The sequence below is a fragment of the Podarcis raffonei genome, chromosome 3, assembly GCF_027172205.1.
Source record: "Podarcis raffonei isolate rPodRaf1 chromosome 3, rPodRaf1.pri, whole genome shotgun sequence".
Lineage (NCBI taxonomy): Eukaryota > Metazoa > Chordata > Lepidosauria > Squamata > Lacertidae > Podarcis > Podarcis raffonei.
This window is the reverse complement of record NC_070604.1, coordinates 41,277,559-41,293,951: the sequence shown is the minus strand read 5'-3', so window position 1 is coordinate 41,293,951 and position 16,393 is coordinate 41,277,559. Positions and strand designations below refer to the sequence as shown.

At 40.2% G+C, this 16,393-nt stretch overlaps 2 protein-coding genes across 11 annotated transcripts in view; one reads left to right on the top strand and one right to left on the bottom strand.

The window, feature by feature from the left end:
- The window catches only part of IMPG1 (interphotoreceptor matrix proteoglycan 1), a 71,653-nt gene extending 67,911 nt beyond the window's left edge, over positions 1 to 3,742 (top strand). For 2 of the 5 annotated variants that reach the window (XM_053381314.1, XM_053381317.1), the window contains exons 16-17: positions 98 to 265; positions 360 to 710. In XM_053381314.1, coding sequence (XP_053237289.1) covers positions 98 to 265; positions 360 to 645 — 454 coding nt within the window. In that variant the 3' untranslated portion in view covers positions 646 to 710. Of the gene's footprint in view, positions 1 to 97; positions 266 to 359; positions 711 to 789; positions 868 to 1,716 lie in introns of those variants that run through there. The other 3 variants (XM_053381316.1, XM_053381315.1, XM_053381319.1) reach the window with 3 other exon arrangements.
- A 4,292-nt stretch (positions 3,743 to 8,034) lies between these two features.
- The window catches only part of MYO6 (myosin VI), a 104,603-nt gene continuing 96,244 nt past the window's right edge, over positions 8,035 to 16,393 (bottom strand). For 4 of the 6 annotated variants that reach the window (XM_053381313.1, XM_053381307.1, XM_053381310.1 and 1 more), the window contains 4 exons: positions 15,510 to 15,641; positions 12,789 to 12,815; positions 10,596 to 10,817; positions 8,035 to 8,372 (listed from right to left, as the gene is read on the bottom strand). In XM_053381313.1, the coding sequence (XP_053237288.1) occupies positions 8,173 to 8,372; positions 10,596 to 10,817; positions 12,789 to 12,815; positions 15,510 to 15,641 (581 nt within the window). In that variant the 3' untranslated portion in view covers positions 8,035 to 8,172. The remainder of the gene's footprint in view (positions 8,373 to 10,595; positions 10,818 to 12,788; positions 12,816 to 15,509; positions 15,642 to 16,393) is intronic. The other 2 variants (XM_053381309.1, XM_053381312.1) reach the window with 1 other exon arrangement.

Below are 16,393 nucleotides of genomic sequence, written 5' to 3'. Positions count from 1 at the left end.
CAGGCATGGAGAACCTGTTTTGAATTGTTTTTCCTGCATGCCCTTGGTCTTGTTTTGACATAAAACTGCTTTGCTTCCCTTTCCCTCCATGTTTTAGATGCCCAGCCCGTAGAAACAGCCGAGGGCGTTGTGCAAAATACGCTCCAGCACCTACCCGGTCCAACATCTCCAAAGCTTTGATGCTTGGCTTATTAAGCCTAGTTATTCTTCTCGTCACTTTAATATATAAGTTGCGAAGAAAATGCAATACCAAGCCTAAACTGGAGTAAGCAGCTTAACCCTCCCCCAACAGTTTTTTGGAACTTTTAAAAACTACAGACAGGAAGTCTTACCCTAAACAAACATGTTCTGCCTTGTAGAGGTCCTCCTCTCAGCCAAAGCAACACAGAGAATGCTGTCAGAATTAATCCTGCCTTTGACCACCATGAACCCATCAGTAGTTTGTGTCATGGGCCATGTAACGTAAGTGCTTGTATCAGTCCTTCAGAGAGCAGTGATCAAGGAGCACTGCAAAAGCATGAGCACAGAACAGAGCATGGAGGTAAAATGCATGCAAATACTACTCGTTCCTCTTCAACATGTGTCTTCTCTGAGTTGCCCTTGTTAACAACCAACTTCAACTTGCCTTTGGTGTTCCACAACTAAAAAGGACTAACCCTCACTGTCTCTAAAACCTCTTGTCACAGCTTCAGACCAGAACATTCTTGTTAGCACTTTCTGCTCTAGCTTTTTGGCTTTGATGGCTTGCCTAGCATGCAGTAAACATTCATATCCTTCTTTTCCTTACAGGCCACCTGATACAAAGCAAAGACTGATGAGTTAGTATCTGACGCCCTGAATTCTAGGCAACAGTCAGCGGACATAAAGGTTTGTGGTTTTTCTTTTTGTAAATAGCTATATATTGTGTGGAAACCTCCTCTCAATATATATACCTTTGAGAGTCAGAACCCACCCTTCATGTATTTATTTGCCACTGCTATAGTTGAGCCCTTTTTAAAAGAGCCTAAACAATCATTGAAGAGTGGTGTGAAAGTAAAAGAAAACTTGAGCACTACAAAGGCCTGGTACAAACTACTAAAGGAGAGGATCTTGGAGTATAAACTGGATTCCAGGGGTGAGCAAAAATGTCTGTCTGTCATCGTCATCGTCCCCCCTCCCTGAATTCTCTGCCCAACTTGTGGGCAGCAGCATGGTGTGGGTATTGGGAGAAGGAAGCCTTTTTCCAGATCTTGTGTCCAAGCGAGGTAGTGGACTTCTAAAACATTCACAGAACCTTCTAGTGTGAAATTTCAATTCAGTTAATGATTAGTAGAATACAAACTTACATTTTTGTTTGCACTGGTAGATGATGGTAAAGATGGAATAAGGGAAGGATGGAAGGAGGACTAAACCAGAAGGACTAAGCACTTTGCTTCCTTCAGCAGTTCTAAACAGTATTACCACTGGATCTGTATTTAACTCTGTTAGTGGGCAATAGAGGGGTGGGGTTGCCAAATACTCTTGGTGGGAATGGAAATATCCAGCAATTCAGAAGGAGTCCAAAGAAGAAAATATTCTCAGAAAATGTAATAGTTATTTTCTGATAAAGTTTGGCCAATAATTTATCTAAGGTGTGGGGCAAGCGTCACTCCAGAAATTAACTCTGGAATCTGAGGGAAAGCTCTCAGTGTCTTTTGAGTCAATGTTGGCCACATTATTGGCACTTTGTTTCCACAGATTTTCACCAAGAGGACTGCTGGTTATACCAAGTTCACTCACCTGGATAAATGGAGTCTTTGGGGGAGGAGGGAGGCAACAACCAAGCTTCAGAAGGCAACCCATACTTTGTTTCCATAACAGTGAACACATTAACTGAAGTTTATATCTGAGTAAAAAACAACAAGGTGGCTGCACCTACTTTCCGTCTAAACTGTTGTCCTCCATTACATAATATCCATGTTATCATGAATGCAGTGCTAAATGTATTTAATAACTGTACAGTGTTTATACGATAAATATTTTTATTTTAAAGCTTAGATTCAGATGCAGAAGTCTCTGCTGGAAAAGTTACCATTGGTAGTATTCTGTCCCAAAATAAATGAACAGAAAAGTGGCCGACACATATACTAACTACTGGAATGGTTGTCAGTTATGTGGTAGTAACTGTTTTATTATAATTACTGGAGAATCATATTGAAGGCTTACAATGGGGTTTTCAGCCCTAAACGCCACCACCGGTGATTATTGTAAGTCTTTATTAAATTTGTTAGTCACTTTCTCTTGTTCAGGGCAACCTAAAGTGACCTACAATCAGACAGACAGAAACTAAACCCCACAATGCTGTTCTTTTACAGATATAAAGACATTAAGTGGACATTTTTATTTTAACTATAATTGCTAAGAGATTATCCTATATGCTTTTGAGAATCGGCCTGTAAATTTTAGGCTGTGTGTATAAGGGATGTGTTTGCTATCATATAGTTGTGATAGATTGCAGTAATTGTTTTTGTTCGCACAGAACAGACACCAAGCCACTAATGTGGTGTGATTTGTTACTGTACAAGACTTCTCAACTAGCAACATGTAGGCACATCTAGTAAGATTTTTCAAAAAATTGACACACACACACACACACCCCAACTACAACCCACACTTCTGTGCTCGGTCATTTGTCTAAATGGAATAATAGGTTGTGCAGAACCGTCAATGCATGCTAAACACCGCATAACTGGTAGTGATCCGATTTGCTTTCAGTAAAAACAAAGTGCTTCAGGTGTCTGCAGCAAGTAAGGGGGCAGAGACTTGTTAGATAGGTTGGTGCATGTGCATAATCCTACAATCAGCCAGGAATATGCATGAGCCTCAATTTCAAATATTCTAAAGCAGCAAGAGATTAGGAAGCGCAGCTTAGAGGCCCTTTATCACCCCAACCCCCAGATGTACAGAATATCCAAAGCCAGAATTATTTAAAGTTAGGTGTGCCTAGGAACCGAGCACTAAGGGGAAGTCTTTTACTAGGGCTAGCATTGCTTCCTTTCTTTTTTGGAGCGGCAGGTGTTTTCCTTTAATTATCAAGTGCATTTCTGCTCTGGGTATAATCCTAGTGCCCTGAACCATCTCTCCTTCCTGCGTGCATTTAGGCAATACAGCTTATATAAACAATATCATGGCTAATTGCTTCTCTTAAATGTTTACTCAGAGCCAATACCTGTAAGAGTTGAGCTAACTAATCTTCATCTATTTATTTTATGGTGTCAAGAAAGTCGCCTGCCAAGTTATATTCTCATATGGGCTCATAGACGCCGCATTAGAGGTAGTCAGCCACCTCAAGGTAAAAAAAATGTTGAGTTTACAGTCAAGTGTAACATTATTTATGTATACATGGAGAAGATCTCATCTTAACGTCAGTGAGGAAGCTTACATGGACGCCAAGGTACCATTTCACAGCCTAGATGACATTTTTAGGGCATATATCTGAAGATATCCCACTATACACCAGGCACTATTGGAGGTTGTGTAAGTTAAGATTCCTCATTGTATTCAATATATTTTCATTTCAAAGCTATTTTTTTGTATATGTTTATTCATACCAATTTCTATAAGAAAAACAATAGAAATCGTTTTTACATGTCAGTTTTAATAATGAAACAATTGTTCTTGACCATAATTTATCATTTTCAAATATTAATTACCAAATATCTTTGCTGGATGAGAGAATGTTTTGTATTTCAATAAAATAATAAAATATTTAACTAGAGTGTAGACAGACTGTATTTCTATGTTATATATCAGAAAAATGTCTGCTTAGTAGTTAAAAGGTTTTTTCCTTTTTTGCGCATCTAGGATGCACGCATATATATATAAAACATAAAATATTTAAAAGCGATATAAGGGCAATCAAAAATATTTTATAACCTTACAAAATATTAAATCCAGTGCTTGTTTTAAAGGAAGTTGTAAACAACTTGGCTTCATTTGATTCAAGCTGGCTTATGGTCACAACTATCTTTAATTGGGTCGTGGAAAATAATGGTGCCTATTTGAGAAAAAAGCATTAGTTGGTAAGAAGAATGTTAGAAGCAATGACAACCCTCGACACCCCCCCCGCCACCCCCCAAAAGTTCCACGTTGGAATACTATGCAAGCCAATTCATGAGACAGTTTTAGAAGCCAGTACAGTGGTACCTCGGTTTATGAATTTAATCCGTTCCGGAAGTCCGTTCTTAAACCAAAACCGTTCTTAAACTGAGGCGTGCTTTCCCTAATGAGGCCTCCCGCTGCTGGTGCCCTTCCATTTGGAATCCATTCTTAGACAGAGGTAAAGTTTTCAAACTGGGACACTATTTCCGGTTTTGTGGAGTTCGTAAACCAAATCGTTCTTAAACTGGACTGTTCTTAAATCGAGGTACCACTGTATTACTTTAATATCAAATGTTGTTCGTTTATTTGCTTTAATGGTTACACTGACTTGAGAAAGCAAAGTGCAAGTTTCACAGCTCCCCCAGTCATTCTCACTCTTTCTTAAATAAATAATATCCCAGAGAGATCAGCGGAGTGTTTTTATTTTGCAGCAATTTTCAGTACATCATTAAGGTCATTTGACAAAGTACTTAAAACAGTTTAGGGTGAAAATAACCCAGGAATAAAGTAGGCAGAGATACCAGAAGCTGAGGAAATTTTCAATGGAATGTTAAAGACATTGTGCTATTTTCTGAAGGGAAACTTCTGTATAGGTTTTACGTTCCCAGTAAAGTAACATGAATTGAGACCCAGGGCATGTTTATAACTGCATTTTCATTACTCAGTGACTGCAACCAGCATGTGAAACAGTCATCGCAGACCAAACACTATAGAAAGAACTTCAGCAGAACATCACATCCCCTGAAACAATAATCGGAATCCATTCAGGTGTATTCAAGTAATGTACATGCATAAGTAAAACAGCACTGCCCTTCCAGAGATCTCATAACCAAAAGACAGCAGTAGGTCCATTTCTAGTTGCAACACAGGGCTTAACTTGTTTTTCTTAAGCAACACATGGTGGTTACTAATTTTCATGACGAAGCATGTAGCCAGTTTATATGGAAGTGCGAGATATTGCAGTTATCATCCCATCACATGCAAGCATTTGGGGGCTCCTTTTTCACAACCACTTCCTAGGATTCATTTGCTGATGGCTTTGCTTCCCAAATATTGCATACAACTCATCTATTATGCAAGCCTACGCTCTTAACTTTTAGTTACTCCTCCCTTTTTTGTAAGCTGTACCTTTAAATTACAACACAGAAAATATTTCAAAGGAGAAAGTGCATCTTTTATATGCCATTAACGATTTGATGCGATATGGGGTCCATAAGAAACAGCCCCAGACATGCCAAGGAAAGTGAGTGGCAGCAGTAATTAATGAGGGTTTTTTTAAATAATAGTAATAAAAAGCATGCATAATGTCAATAACTGTTTGGGAGGGTACAGAGACCATAAGAACATACACAGGGTAAGAGGCATTTTTAAACTGAATGTGATTCTAGTAGGAAACACAGAGAGGTATGAAACTCTCATGTAATGTAACATATCTATTCCTCATTAACTATTCTCCACCCCACTTTCTCGAAAACTCTTCGCCATAAAAATCGTTGTGTTATCCACAGTGCTTTTTTAGAAGAAGAAGAAAAAAGGTGCCGGTACTCACCATGAAGTTGTTACAGTAAGTGACACACTTTTAACATCTGAGGGAGAAAAGGTGCCAATACTGTGTGCCTTTTGAGTACCCCCAGGAAAAAAAGCTCTGGTTATCCAACTGGCCTTGTATGTATTTGTGACACCAATCAGATCTAAAGCATAGCATTCAACTAGTGAAATATCTGATTAGATCATGGTCAGTTAATGCTTAGCTCATGACTATAACATTAAATCTAACATCCAGTCCCTTTGGCCTCATTGCATTGAATATACTAATCTTGTTCTGCCAAACATTGATTAGAGGGGTTCTGCGAGTTCAGGACCAGCACAAAATCCTCTCTCGCTCTAGCCCTACATGGCAAAAACGTGTTGTATGCATTGTTCCTGTTACTGGATCCTTACCATCCAAAACAGAGGGCTCCATACATAAACTTGGATCCCATGAACTGCAAGCGGGCTCTGCACTGCCCCTCCTTCCTGTTGCTCCTTTTGACCTAAAGTCAGGGTTTTTCTAAAATAGCAAATGGCGCAATGCAGGAGGCTAGGGACAGTGAGACCCTCCTTTGTGCGATTAGAAGTGCCTTTAAATTGGGGTGGGCTTGTGACCCTCTAGATTTTGCTGGGCTCTGATTCCCATCAACTTCAGCCAGAATGGCCAATGGTGAGAATTTTAGTTCAACAACATCTGGCGAGCAACAGGTTCCTCATCCCTAGATTTAAGTCATAGCTCCCACTGGGGGGTGAAGGTTGCATGTGCGACCTCTGATGACTTTTTGGTGGTGGCAACTTTGACAATCAAGGCTGTCAGAGCTGACCATGCCAACCAGATCTTCAGAAAGTTGATGTGCAGGAATAGGGACTTTTTACAGACTGAAGACAAGATGGAAATAGACAGGGTGTGAACAGTTTCAAACCATGCATTAAAATTGGAGGTTAATAAATATTGCAGTTTTACATCCTCTCAACCCATTTCCCAAAGTTGGTAGCCATGTGGGCACATAGCGTTTTAAATTGATAGTTGTTACACTGCAGAGGGTATTTCTGCCAGGAGGCATGCTGTGGCAGACGGCAGGGACAATGGTGTGCTTAGAAAGTATATTGAAGAATTAAAAACTACAGCCCAGAAATGTAATTAGCTTCTTAATATAATAAGGGAGGGGAAGCCTCCCCAAATTCAATCTGTTTCCCTCCCAACCAGACAATACTTATTTCCCCAAATCTCCTAACACTGAGATAATACCAAGGTTTAATCTGTTGATATTAGCCAGCTATAGGGCTATCCGGCAACATCAATACAAGGCAACTTCCATCTGTGTGAAACAAGTAATCGTTATACATAAGAAATTTAATTACCATCCAGGGTACATTAGCAAAAAAAAGCAACCCACAAAGCCTGAAGTTGGAAGATTAGCTGCAAAAAAAAATATCTGTAAGATTAGAAGAAAAGTTTATTACTTTAACACTATAAAGTTAAGCCATTTGAAGCAGCATGGCGCAATTAGAAATTCCAGTGCTGTGCCACTCGTCAAGAGTCTGAAAGTTTCTGACAGAAGCCACCTAATCCCATGTGCATTGCACTGAAGTACAAAGGAACAGCAAAATTCAGCTGACAATTAGGCTGTGCTGTCATGAAAAATGGAACCCACTTCCCTTATGCTTTCAGTTCTAAATGTTTCTAGATATATATATTTTTGTAAAATATTGTTTAACTCTGTCTTACTTCGTTTGACTAAGAAAGTTATAACCGAAAAATAAAAATGAAGAATTGCCTGAACAAATTTGTCTTGTAAAAAATAGTTAAAAAAGGAAAAACCCACTGCTTAGTAAATTCAGCATGCATCAGCAAATCTATCCCTAAGTACTCCAGACACAATTGTCCTGCTCTCAGTATTTGAAATCCTGCAATCTACCTAAGACACATTTCCCAAAATGCTTTCTTGTGGACATCTACCTAGATGTCAAGCAGTTTTCATAAGTTGCACATGAAGTCTTTCATCTTATAAAAGTTTTTTTTTTAACCTCTAACAGTAGAAGTTAACAATAAGGCCTCACAATTCCAGTTATAAGATGCAATGTACTTTTTTTCTTTTTGCTATGCTATCTTGAAGGAGAGACTAACATTCTGGGTATCACAAAGGAATTAACAGTGTAAAGAGGAAGTCAAAATGCAGTCATTGTTATGTAGTTAAATCCCAGTAGAGTGTTACTCTATGTTACAGCACTTTTAGTGTCATGACAGATGCTATGGGCAGGGATTGGTGCATGAACGAAAAAAGCAAACCACGTAGTTGGCTGAAACGGATGCTCAGACCCTCAGAACTAGTGAATTCACTACACAAATTAAAACGTCAGAAATACAAATTAAAAACTGCCACATTAATAAAATCTGTTTACTTTATATTAAACATCTCTAGACAATTACAGAAAGTTTAAGTGTCCTCTGCTGCTCAGAGGAATTCTTCCCTTTATTGTTAAGGTGGGGGGGGGGCAAGTGTTAATGTAGAAAGTGACTACTTATTTCAATAGGTTCTGCAACATAGCAGTTGCATACGTGGGCCGAGCTTGTTTGCTCTCAATCGCATTTTGAAGATACTGGATTCCCCCACAGCGCTCCCAGATCTCTTCAAACTGCCTCGGCAAAATCTCAGCTCCACGCTTACGAGTCAAGCCAGTCTCTTCAAGATTCAGCTCGCACATCTCCATGTCATCCTTGCCTGGAATGTAAAAAAAAAAAGGGGGGGACACACCACCAGATTTAACAAAACATACAATGGGTTTCCAGTTTCTCCTACACTGGACTTACTGTGTTGTGTTTAGATTTTAACACATATAGTGGTACCTCGGGTTACATACGCTTCAGGTTACATAAGCTTCAGGTTACAGACTCCACTAACCCAGAAATAGTGCTTCAGGTTAAGAACTTTGCTTCAGGATGAGAACAGAAATTGTGCTTCGGCAGCGCAGCAGCAGCAGAACGCCCGATTAGCTAAAGTGGTGCTTCAGGTTAAGAACAGTTTCAGGTTAAGAACGGACCTCCAGAACGAATTAAGTATTTAACCCGAGGTACCACTGTACTCATAAAGTTGGGAACAAAGTGACAGTGAACATGAGAAGGGCATTACCTCAGTACTAAAAATATTGCCAGAGATCTTGAGATTTATATATATATACTTTGTATTTATACACATAATATAAACTCTGGGAACCTTCAGGAACAGTTATGTGATACAACATGAGATACTGGGACTATAAATCAAAAACTAGATGCCCAAAGCTTCTTTAGATACAAGACATTGCTTTGAGAGCAAGGAATAACAAGACTCCATTCTTCATAAAAGGGCAAAAGAAAAATATTTGAAGTAAGATATAATGTCTTGGATGTAAAACCCCAGTCTGAACATGTTTCAGTGATACTATACAGGCCTCTTGCCAGCCTGTACCACTTCAGAATCTAAAAGTCTCCTCTCATGTGGAGAGAAAGCTGGACTTAAGAGTCTTCACCATAGCAATATTGTCACAAGGAGGGCAACTGCAACACAATCACACGGTGTTCAAATGACAGAAGATTTGAGTGTTGGCACGTGCACAGCACACTTAAGAGAAATATTGCATACTTTTACAGGGCTTCCTTTGGTTTGGTTATGGGCACTGTTAGCTTTCCACACCACTTACTAGTGCATTTCCTTAGAAGTGAGGAATTTATTTCTCTTTCAGCCCCCAAAATAACAATAGCAGAGGATTGGTTCACATATGCATGCCCATCGCTTGATGACTGCAGCATCAACTACAGGTGAAATTATGACTTCTCTGCCTTGTACGTACACAGTGCTTTTCAAGGGGATCAGCTCAGCAATTTAACTGCACACCAAGTGATGTAGAAGGATGTATGAACCATGATCTGTGGCACTGTAGCTAAACAGTCTCAATAGCACCACAAAGTGGGTAGTGTGGTTTTAAATGCTAGACGCTTACCCAGACATTTATGATGACTTTTTCTGAAAATGTGAGCATCCCATTTTTATTAATAAACAAGAGATAATCAGTATTCGATTTTGCTTCAGTCTCATTAAATGAACTAAATTACACTTGCTTGGATATATGGGATTTTGTTTAAAATCAGGCCATATAGATTAAGAGCAGTGTCTTACAGTAATACTCATCTGTATAACAGTCTGTATTAAGTACTGAAATGTGTTTAGGAGCTGCCAAATAATGTAGTTATTCTCATTACTCTAATTAAGGACTGATGTCTTTGGAAGTTAGGGAGACCAAGCTTAATTAAACACATCCATTTTTATCAACAGGTCCCTTTCCCTCCATTCCTTATAAAAAATGCAATGTGCTTCATACATTTCCTTTAGCCCAGTGACTCAGGGTTTCTCCATTCCCTTCAGTGTCAAGAATACTGGTGCATGAAATACTATTCTAACCCTTACACAAACAGAAGCCTTGTTCGTATTGTAATTCTAGGGTAGCTCTGGAGCAAAATGGATCCTGGAACTTTTGGTACTTCCTGCTAGACTGACCTTTGAACACATTTTCTTCTATTTAAAGAAGAAAAGGAGGGTGCGGGAGGCACAGGAGCTGCTGTTTCCCCCTATTTTCCTTGAAAGTAGCAGCAGGATAACTTGTTCAAAGGCCAATCTAGTAGGAAGCATGAAAAGTAAGTTAAAACGTCTAAAGCTGTAAGGATGCTCTGCAAATATAATACTGATATAGCAAAGCCACCATTCACTGCTTTGCTTAAGTGATTTGGGGGTGTTTCATAATGAAGTTGGTTATATGATGGTACAGCCTTTCTGAATACAGCATTTAGATTTTATTTGTAACTCCTCTTTCCTGCAACATAGCTCAAATCTCAGTTTATTTGTTTTCCACTAAAAGGGGCCTAGGATTTCACTTTTCATTGCATAATAAAACTAAAAATGAATACCAACCAGCCACTAGCAAGATAGGTGGCTTATCGGGATGAAGCTCCATTTGACGAGCAATCCATGGTCCATCAAAGTGTGCGTACCACCAGCCTTTCTTCTTGTTCTGCGGATCTTTGTATTGGTCCGCTGGGCGGATGAAGGGAATACGGAAGTAACGCTGCTGCCGACTCATCTCTGCCTCTTGCTGCTGCCTGGCAGACAACTGGCTTGTTGGGTTCTGTTGAGCTACGAGGAATAACTAAGGTTAACATTTGCAAGCCAAGGATCAAAAGCAGTCTTCAGTACAGTTACTTCTGTTGTTTAATCTTCACAGAAAATAGGAAAATATGATTATAGTGGTACCGTGGTACTCAAACGGCTTGGCTCCTGAACAAATCGGCTCCCGAACACCGTAACCCCGGAAGCGAGTGTTCCAGTTTGCAAATGTTTTTCAGAAGCCGGATGTCTGACGCAGCTTCCAATTGAGTGCAGGAAGCTCCTGCAGCCAATCAGAAGCTGCACCTTGGTTTCGGGAGTCGAATGGACTCCCGGAATGGATTAAGTTTGAGAACCAAGGTACCACTGTCTGTATTCCTTAGCAGGGAAATGAATCACGATACTGCTCCCAAAGGAAACACCTTAAAGCACAGTTTCACAAGTTAAGTTACCCTACAACCTGGAGTAGATACGAACGGCACAAGAGAAGGTGAATGAGAGGTACAGGTTGAGAAACAGTCACCACTTAGCTTACCTGAAATCCCGCATTCTAAGATAGAGAAGGGGAGGGCCATTTCCTGAACTTTGAGATATTTGAACTTGGCAAAAATACCATTAATATAATTAATCATGAATTCACAATAGCATTACATAAATCTGATCCAGTAGTAGAAACTGGTCCCTTAGTCTGCACTAAAACCTGCTGCAGATAATGTTAACTGAAACCAGGCTCAGAAGTAGCCTCAACTTTATTCCAACTTCCCACATTGCCATTGAAATTCAATGCATACTGTTCAAGTTCACCTAAGAAAGAACTCTTCTCAACAACTGTTTATGTTGTGAACCACCCTGAGATCTATAAATGGTGGTATGCAAATTTGATAAATAATATATTTTTTTAAGATGCTAAGAGTTCAACTGTTGTGGGCAACTAAACAGAAAAAGACATTTCAGTAATTCAGTATTAAAATAATTAACATTGAATTCCTCTGTTAGCCAACCAACTTTAAGTAGTGAATCCGGTTATGGACTCTGCCTGGCTAAATAAAAAATGATGAGCTGCTGTCACATCTGATTGATTGATTTATTCCATCCCCTCCCAATTTATAGGCAACATATTGGCAACTAGGAACAGAAAGTAAGTGTATCTTGCCCTCATTCATACATGTGGTGTTAATAAATCCAGAAATAGCCATTGCTTATCCCAGTGTAGAAATATTCCCAGTGTAGAAATGAGTAAAAAGACCCTTTTGCTATAATTAGGCTTTAAACCATAAATATTATGTCCAATTTATCCATTGGCATCACCGGCAAACATTCGTGTAAATAGTCAGTGTGTATTTTTCTGGGAGAATTATTAAGCCTGTTTATTTTCATTTAAATTAACTGACATGCAAAGTAATACATCTATTTCTGTAAGTCTCCTCAATATACTTTGAAGTAAATGGAGGCTGTGGCTTTCACGAATGTGCATAAGGGTGAGCCATAAAGAGGGCTGAGAATTAAGAGCATTTTATTGGCACTCAAAGGCAGCTAGACAGGTCTTTTTCCTCATCCTCCTGTACTCAGACCAAGGATATTCTGCAGAGTAAACAAAGCCCTTTGGAAAAGAGAGATTAATTTCCTCCTCCTAAAACCAGCACCGTAGATGTTAATTTTTATTCTAAGGTTAGTCGATTAACAACAGTTTGAGTGTTTTGCTACAACAGAAAAAGATGTCTCTGACAGGCACAAGCTGCAGAAATGCCGCATCATATGAATTTATCACCATTCCTTTTTATAATTAAGAACAATATTCCTATGGTAACATGAATATCGTCATGGGCTGCTATCTTTTTCCTGCAGCTCCCTGAGCACTTTTAGATGACAAAATAATTACCAGGCCAAGTATGATGTGACACAAATGTAGCAAAACACAGTATTTCGTTAGGGTTAGTAAATCGGAGCCTATGTTTTTCCTATGTGCAAAGTTAGCTGAAATAAACCAATTCCCTCACTTACTTGAGTTGGTCAAAAATGGTGCAAAATCTGCAAACAAACATTGGACACTGAAGAAACCATAAAACTTTTTGATCTGAGCAATCTGAAAAGGCACTCTTTCAGCAATTCAATGGAACGTGCCATTAGCCACATGTAACCACTGAATGGGATGGCAACAAAACTGGAAAGAGGGGCTACTGGCAGCTGGATTGTTGTGCTCACCAGGAGGGAGAGTGGGCAGAACCATCAGGATGCCAGTGCAGGCATAGTGGTGGGCATCCCTGTTTTGGCTCCATATCTATGACTTCACTGTGTCCATCTCCCCACTGCCTCGCCCTTCCCCTTCTTGGTGGGCACAACATAGCTGCCTGGAGGCCAGGTGTGTGGCAGCACACATACCCATCACCCTGCCCCTGGGAAATAGCCAATATGGACAACACACAATTCTCCCTTCCTGGTTAAAAGGGGAACAGCGCAGGGCCTTAGCTTGTTTCATATCTCGTTTGCAGATAGAACAGACTGGAGCCCAACCAATTCAAGACACAGGGAATGTCAAAGCAAACAGTATACCATAACTATGACGTGTGCAATGCCACCCAAAGTAACAGGGAAAGGTACCAAAAAATGCAAGAAACAGATTCTGGTAATCACTCAACTGTCTAGCTATCCTGTGATAATATTGGTGGGTACCCCACTCCAGTAACCTAGAGACTCAGGCTCACTCAGGCTTTTCCCATTCAGGTGTGCTAGCAGGAGAGTCCCATTCCCATACATCTACTTCTCAGAAGCCAATAAATCTGGTCCAGTCCCTTCTGTAAGATCCTTTTGTCCAAAAACTGACACACTACACCGTGGGCTGTACCCAATGCTTCAGAGGGTAAAGGGAACCACCAGAGCAGATTTTTGGGGCATGCAGCAGAGGGGAAGAGGAAGACTCAAGTTTTTAGCCCTATGAGATAGAGGGAAGTAATCTGAACCATCCGTGCCAGGATAGACACAGATGCTTTTCTACTCAGAAATTATTCTCTGAACAAAACAAAGGAGCAGTTCACAGAGGCACGCTCATCATGATGACTAAGGTAAAGGGACCCCTGACCATTAGGTCCAGTTGTGGCCGACTCTGGGGTTGTGGCGCTCATCTCGCTTTATTGGCCGAGGGAGCCGGCATTTGTCCGCAGACAGCTTCCGGGTCATGTGGCCAGCACGACTAAGCTGCTTCTGGCGAACCAGAGCAGCACACGGAAACGCTGTTTACCTTCCCGCTGGAGCGGTACCTATTTATCTACTTGCACTTTGATGTGCTTTCAAACTGCTAGGTTGGCAGGAGCAGGGACCGAGCAACGGGAGCTCACCCCGTCGCGGGGATTCGAAACGCCGACCTTCTGATCAGCAAGTCCTAGGCTCTGTGGTTTAACCCACAGTGCCACCCATGTCCCTATCATGATGACTACAGAAGTTCTTAACACTAGGACATTTCCTCTGAAGGCTGCATGGACTGACAGCCAAAGAAAGCATGCCTGAAGAAACAGAACAAGAGAAGTGTTCTTTTAGTTTTAGTTATCACTTAAAACAACTGGGATATCAATGGTATCTCCCAGCATGGCTGGGATGTGAATTAAACAAATAAATAAATATCAATCTCCTATATGTTACAATTACAGTGTTGTTGTATTTATTAACTATAAATCTAACTTATAAAAAAAATAGCCAAAATATCTGAAAGGCATTTCAAACTTGGGGAAAACAAGTCTTGCTAAGAACTGGGTTATTTGGAGATAAACTGGACCCAAGCAAAATTACACTTCAAACCAGAGTCTCCTAAGACATTTATGTTAAAGCTGTACCTGGAAAAAGAGAGCCAATGTGGTTTACTATTTGGTAACAGAATTGAATGCATTATATGAAGTCTTTGGACTCTCTCTTTGTCCTGAGCATCTGACTAGTGGTAAGCAAGAACTAGCTCCATTTGGCAAGGCAAACTGAAATCTTTATTCAGGTAAAGATAATGGCAAATCAGCCAGGATATAGTATTAACTGTTATAGATTACACCAGTTAATAAAATAGTAAAACCCCTTTAAACAAAAATATTCCTGATGGTTTTGCTTTGCTCATGAACTATATTTTGACTCCAGAAGACAAATGGGATAGTTTTCTGGCTACCTGGCTTCATTTGCCTTCCCGCCAACATAGTCAGTTTCCCAGAACATCCAGAGCTCTTGTCCTGCAAGCCTATTTCTGGAACACATTTGCTTTCCATTCGTAGCACATACTGCTCTAGATCTCATGGATCAAATTAGTAGGACATGAAATCAGCCCTGAGTGCTCACTGGAAAGACAGATTGTGAAACTGAGGCTCCAATACTTTGGCCACCTCATGAGAAGAGAAGACTCCCTGGAAAAGACCCTGATGTTGGGAAAGATGGAGAGCACAAGGAGAAGGGGACGACAGAGGATGAGATGGTTGGATGGTGTTCTTGAAGCTACCAGCATGAGTTTGACCAAACTGCAGGAGGCAGTGGAAGACAGGAGTGCCTGGCATGCTCTGGTCCATGGGGTCACAAAGAGTCGGACACGACTAAACAACAACAAAGCTACCTTTTAAAATATTCTGAAGGGCAATTAAAGTTCTTACTTTATTCTAAGGTAACTATTAACTTTTCCAGGACCCTCATTCAGGTACTTCCTATCTCCTTAGCTCTCTCTCCCAGCATTTTTTAGGGAAAAAAAGGATTTCCCCTCACCATAGTCGGTCACTGATTTGGGTGCACGCTGTTCTGTTTCTGTATTGCGCTTCTTATTCTTGGACTTCCAAGCATGATAAACCTTTAGCCGCCTGTGAAACTCTTCTCTGCAAGCTGCCAGCAGTTCAATATCTGTCTCAGACAAAACACAGCAGGGGTGGAATAAGTGAGGAAAAGCAATAAACAAATATGCTTATGAATTGTGTTGACAGAGCCACACAGCCAAAATTATTTCGGAGCAAGTTATAACATTACTTCTCACAGTGTAAACTTATCAAGCTGTGGAAGAGAGAGAGAAAATTGGGGAATAACTTTTTTCTTTTCTTTTTCACGGTTTAGGCATTTTTAAATACGTGACAGCAGAAAAACGACATAAAAACAAAATGAAAAGAAACCCACCGAAAACAGTGTTTCAAAAAAGTATTCAAGCTTTAAAATCTCACATTTTATCAGATCTAAAGTTAACCTTCTGCATGCAGAAAGAATCTTCCACCCAAGGAAGGGCTGTTTTACATCTTGCACTCAACTGTGGTACAATGAAAGGGAAACGAAAATTCAAAGATGTTCTGCTTGTGCAACAGGTTTCTGATAAGTGCTATAGAAACCACTATTATGCACGTTACACAAACTCTTGTGCGTACACAGCTGAATCTCTTAATCCTTCTATTCATGGTTCTTTGAACTCAGACTGATAATACTTGAATTTCTCCCAGTTATTGCCTCCCTCATTATGGGGGCGGGGATTATTTGGTCTCTGCCTCAACACAACATTGCCAGTGGCATTAGGAAGGGTGAGACCCTCCAAGTATCCCTATTTTCCAGGGACATTCCCGGATTTACAGAAGCCGTCCTGGTTTCGGATTTGATCCCGGGATGTCCCATTT